This window comes from Lupinus angustifolius, chromosome LG11 (assembly GCF_001865875.1).
Source record: "Lupinus angustifolius cultivar Tanjil chromosome LG11, LupAngTanjil_v1.0, whole genome shotgun sequence".
Classification (NCBI taxonomy): Eukaryota; Viridiplantae; Streptophyta; class Magnoliopsida; order Fabales; family Fabaceae; genus Lupinus; species Lupinus angustifolius.
The window spans coordinates 14,210,054-14,213,946 of record NC_032019.1 but is presented as its reverse complement, the minus strand read 5'-3'; the positions used below and the strand labels follow the sequence as shown (position 1 = coordinate 14,213,946).

The following is a 3,893-nucleotide window of genomic DNA, read 5'->3' as shown; positions in this document are numbered from 1 at the left end:
TTTCTATTACTACTACTACCATCATCGTCTTTCAAATCTTCTTCTTCTTCATCATCTACATTATGTACATGATTAAATTACGATATGCTTATAAAAATAATTAACTAACAAATAAATGGTAATTACATTGAAAAACAATAAATTACCTTCACAAACAAAACCATTCAACCAATTCCGAGCACAAATCAAAGCTTCCACATTTTTGGATAAAAGTCGACTTCTATACTTGTTAAGAACATGTGAACCAATGCTAAATGCAGATTCAGATGCAACAGTTGTAATAGGAATGCAAAGCAAGTCACGGGCCATGATTGATAGCTCTGGAAATTGACTTTGATTTTGTTTCCACCACTATAGCACATCCAAATCACTATTATCTTTAAAATTTAAAGATAACTCCTCTAAATAAAGATCAAGTTGTGACTTTCCCGTTTTTGTGGCAAGTTGCGTCTTATGCCTATCGAGTTCCTATTAAATATTTCACAAAAAAAAACATGTTAATAGTAAATATATATAATTAAACCATTACATATTTAAACCATTAATTTATAAAGGTATAAAATACTTACATCAAACATATAGCCTAAGTCTTGAAATTTAGCCTTCTTCTGAGGAGCATTAGAAGTCAGAGTCTGCATAAAAGTAGGAGCACTTGTGCTACGGTATTGTTCAGATAGCATGTACAACTTTCTCTTAACTAACTGCAACTTTGTTTCAAAAGTAGAATTATCAACTCTTTCAAAACAATAATTCAATGTCTCCAACTTCATCCTTGGGTCAAGAATTGCCCCCATTGCAAGCACAACACTATAATCATCCCAATATTTCTCAAACTTCTTAACCATCCTATTAGCCATGCTCATCAAAACTTCATCTTCATCTCTTAAAGTATCAAGGAGTACACATTGAATCTTCCAAACTTGCATAAAATACAAGTTGAAAGTAGGATAAGATGTGCCATAAATCAAATTTGTGGTACAATAGAAAGGCAACAAAAACACATGGATTTTTTCTGCTCTTTTCCATTCTTCTACCGAAGGAGAAAACCTGTAATTATCATCATACATGTGGAGTTTTTCAAATACATGCCTATATTTAAGACCAGATTCAAGCATCAAATAAGTAGAGTTCCACCTTGTAGGAGCATCTACACACAAGCCATCAGATGTATCAACACCACCTATCTTCTCAATGCATACCTTAAATTTCAACATTCTACCTTATGAACCCCTCACATACTTGATGTTCTCCCTGATTTTATACAATGTATCACTAGCTACCTTCAACCCCTCTTGGACAATTAGATTCAATATGTGTGCAGAACAACGTACATGAAAGAATTGTCCATCACATAACAATGAGTTTTCCACAATAAGCTTATTTTTCAACTGCTCTTGCATGACATCATTGGAAGAAGCATTATCTAAAGTTAGAGAAAAAATCTTTTTGTCTATACCCCATTCATTCAAAAATTCAAGTATTTTCTTAGACAATTCAGATCCAGTATGAGGCGGAGGCATGTGACAAAAGTTAATAATTTTACTTGTTAGCTTCCAATTTGAATTAACATAATGAGTAGTCAAACAAATATAACCTTCAGTTGTACAAGCTGTCCACAAATCAGAAGTTAGAGATATCCTAGTAGGAATGCTAGACATCTCTTTTTTAAGCCTATCCTTTTCTATCATGTAGATTCTCATGACATCAACCTTAGTCATATTTCTAGAAACAGGAATAAAATCTGGATTCAAGTAGTTAATTAAGCACCTAATCTTCTTAAACTCAACAAATTTAAAAGGTAAATCATGCTCAATGATTGCACAAGCTAACATGTCATGTACCACCATTTGGTCAATCTTTCGAGACATCAATTTTCCTTCCATATTCATAACTATTTGACCAATATCTTCATGTTTTAATTTATTACATCTTCTTGTATGACGATGTAAATGTGATGTACCATAGTCTTTACCATTACTAACCCCACATTTATATATAGTTTTGCAACCGTTGCATTTAGCCCTCTCAATCCCGTCATCCGCAACTCCTATCTTGGTGAAAGATTTCCATACATCAGAAGTTAGAGATTTAGGCCGTTTGTTACTCTTACCAAATTCAACCGATTGAGATTCTTGAATCTCATCTTCAACATCGTCCATCTCATTGTCAATATTAATAAGATTTGAATTATGACCAAAACCTTCCATATTAATTGCTGTCCAAAATAACAACAAAATATACAAAATAAAGTTAGCATCATGTAACATTATTCAAATTATTAGCAATGACAATTTATAAAGGCAATGACAATTTGCACTATTATTAGTTCAACATTTGGTAAAGAGTAAAGAGGGAGCATATCACTTAGCAACTATATGTTAAAAGTTGCATTTGGTAAAGAGTAAAGAGGGAGCATATCACTATAGAAACTGCAATATGATTTCCATGTTCGGTTGCGTGATATTCTTATTGACAGAATTACAGTTGCATATAGAGTGATTTGGTGTTTTTTATGGTACTTGAAGCTGGTAACTTGCCTTAAGTGGTGGCTGATGGCTTAAGTAACAGTTGTAGGAAGTAGCAAAAGTGAGTGTATTGAGTGTCACATATGAAATAAATGCTGCATATGATTAGTTCAAAAAACAATATATTTAGGGTGGCTAAGTTAGAGAATTTATCTATTTTAATTTTGAGATAGAAATAGCAATAGTTGTTACTATTAGCTATTGCATCAGTCCTAAAAAAGCATGTAGTCCTGATTTAGTCAATTTTGATTCATGTTGCATTGATTCATGTTGTCAATTTTGCTTAGATTTCCCTTCAAGCGTGTATGATTTGAGTTTTTCTATTGAATTATAAAAAGCATGTAGTCCTGATTTAGTCCCATTCCTAGCATCAAAACAGTTTTCATGCAGTGACTTCATTTCACCATTAAAATACTCAGTTTGAACTAAAAGAAGTTCATAAATTTGTACCACTTTTCATGTTTTCATATAATCAGGTTTGGTGGCCAACTATTTTCAAAGTTCATTTACTTAAACTGAGAGGAACATAATATTTTCCAGAGTGTGTACACTAGAGAAATGTATGAAAGATTGAAAGATGTCTAATATGTTGGGGTTAAAATCAATGATCCCTTTGTTGGTAGACATTGACATGTTTAACCTATTAATATTTGTAGATGTCTAATATGCTGGGGTTTCGTTGATTATATATTCATTTGATGTTATAAACAAAGTAATGCATGTAAAGCAAGTAACAAATCACAATGTGCACAAAATAATTGAAAAGAGAATGGTTGTAGAGAAGAAATGATGCTTACAAACCTCAAGTAGTAGATGAAGAAAATGAAGAGTGGGTGAAAGAGGTTGAAACAAGAATGAAGAAAAACAAATGCTTTTGAGTTTTGAACCCTAAATAACTAAAAAGAAAGGCAAACAACCAACATTTAGAAAGGCCAACAAACTGTTTTTTTAATGTTGGCCTGTCGGTCCAGCCCCACCCGGCCCTTCGTGACCCGTCTAAAAAATGGGCTTCCAACTCGGGCTGAATATGGGTTTTTGGGCTAAAAATCTCAGCCCGGCCTGCTAAAAATACCTATCCAAACAGGTTGGCCCGTCGGGCCAATCCCATATTGTCATCCCTATTTTTAAGCATATATACATGGATCGGATAGTTAAAATTTTCAAAGCCGAGAGGTTGATCTACATATACCTCCTCTTGAATGTAGTCATTCAAGAAGGCGCTCTTGACATCCATTTGAAAGAGCTTGAAGTTCATAATTGAAGCGAAGGATAAAAGCATCCTTATGGCCTCTAGTATGGCTACATGAGCGTAGGTCTCATCATAATCGATGCCCTCCTCCTGGTTGTAGCCTTTGGCCACTAAGCGAA

At 33.7% G+C, this 3,893-nt stretch overlaps 1 protein-coding gene across 1 annotated transcript; it reads right to left on the bottom strand.

The window, feature by feature from the left end:
• Positions 352–1,214, bottom strand: LOC109359747 (zinc finger BED domain-containing protein RICESLEEPER 2-like). The gene is made up of 2 exons (XM_019604441.1): positions 570–1,214; positions 352–468 (listed from the first exon to the last, which is right to left on the bottom strand). Exons 1-2 carry the CDS (start codon positions 1,212–1,214, stop codon positions 352–354), a joined length of 762 nt encoding a protein of 253 aa, XP_019459986.1.

Excerpts from the sequence above, each read along its gene's own strand:
- LOC109359747 (XM_019604441.1), bottom strand. The coding sequence starts at position 1,214 with ATGTTGAAATTTAAGGTATGCATTGAGAAGATAGGTGGTGTTGATACA. Across the intron at positions 469-569 it reads ACTTAGGCTATATGTTTGAT|GAACTCGATAGGCATAAGAC; the intron begins GTAAGTATTTTA and ends AATATTTAATAG.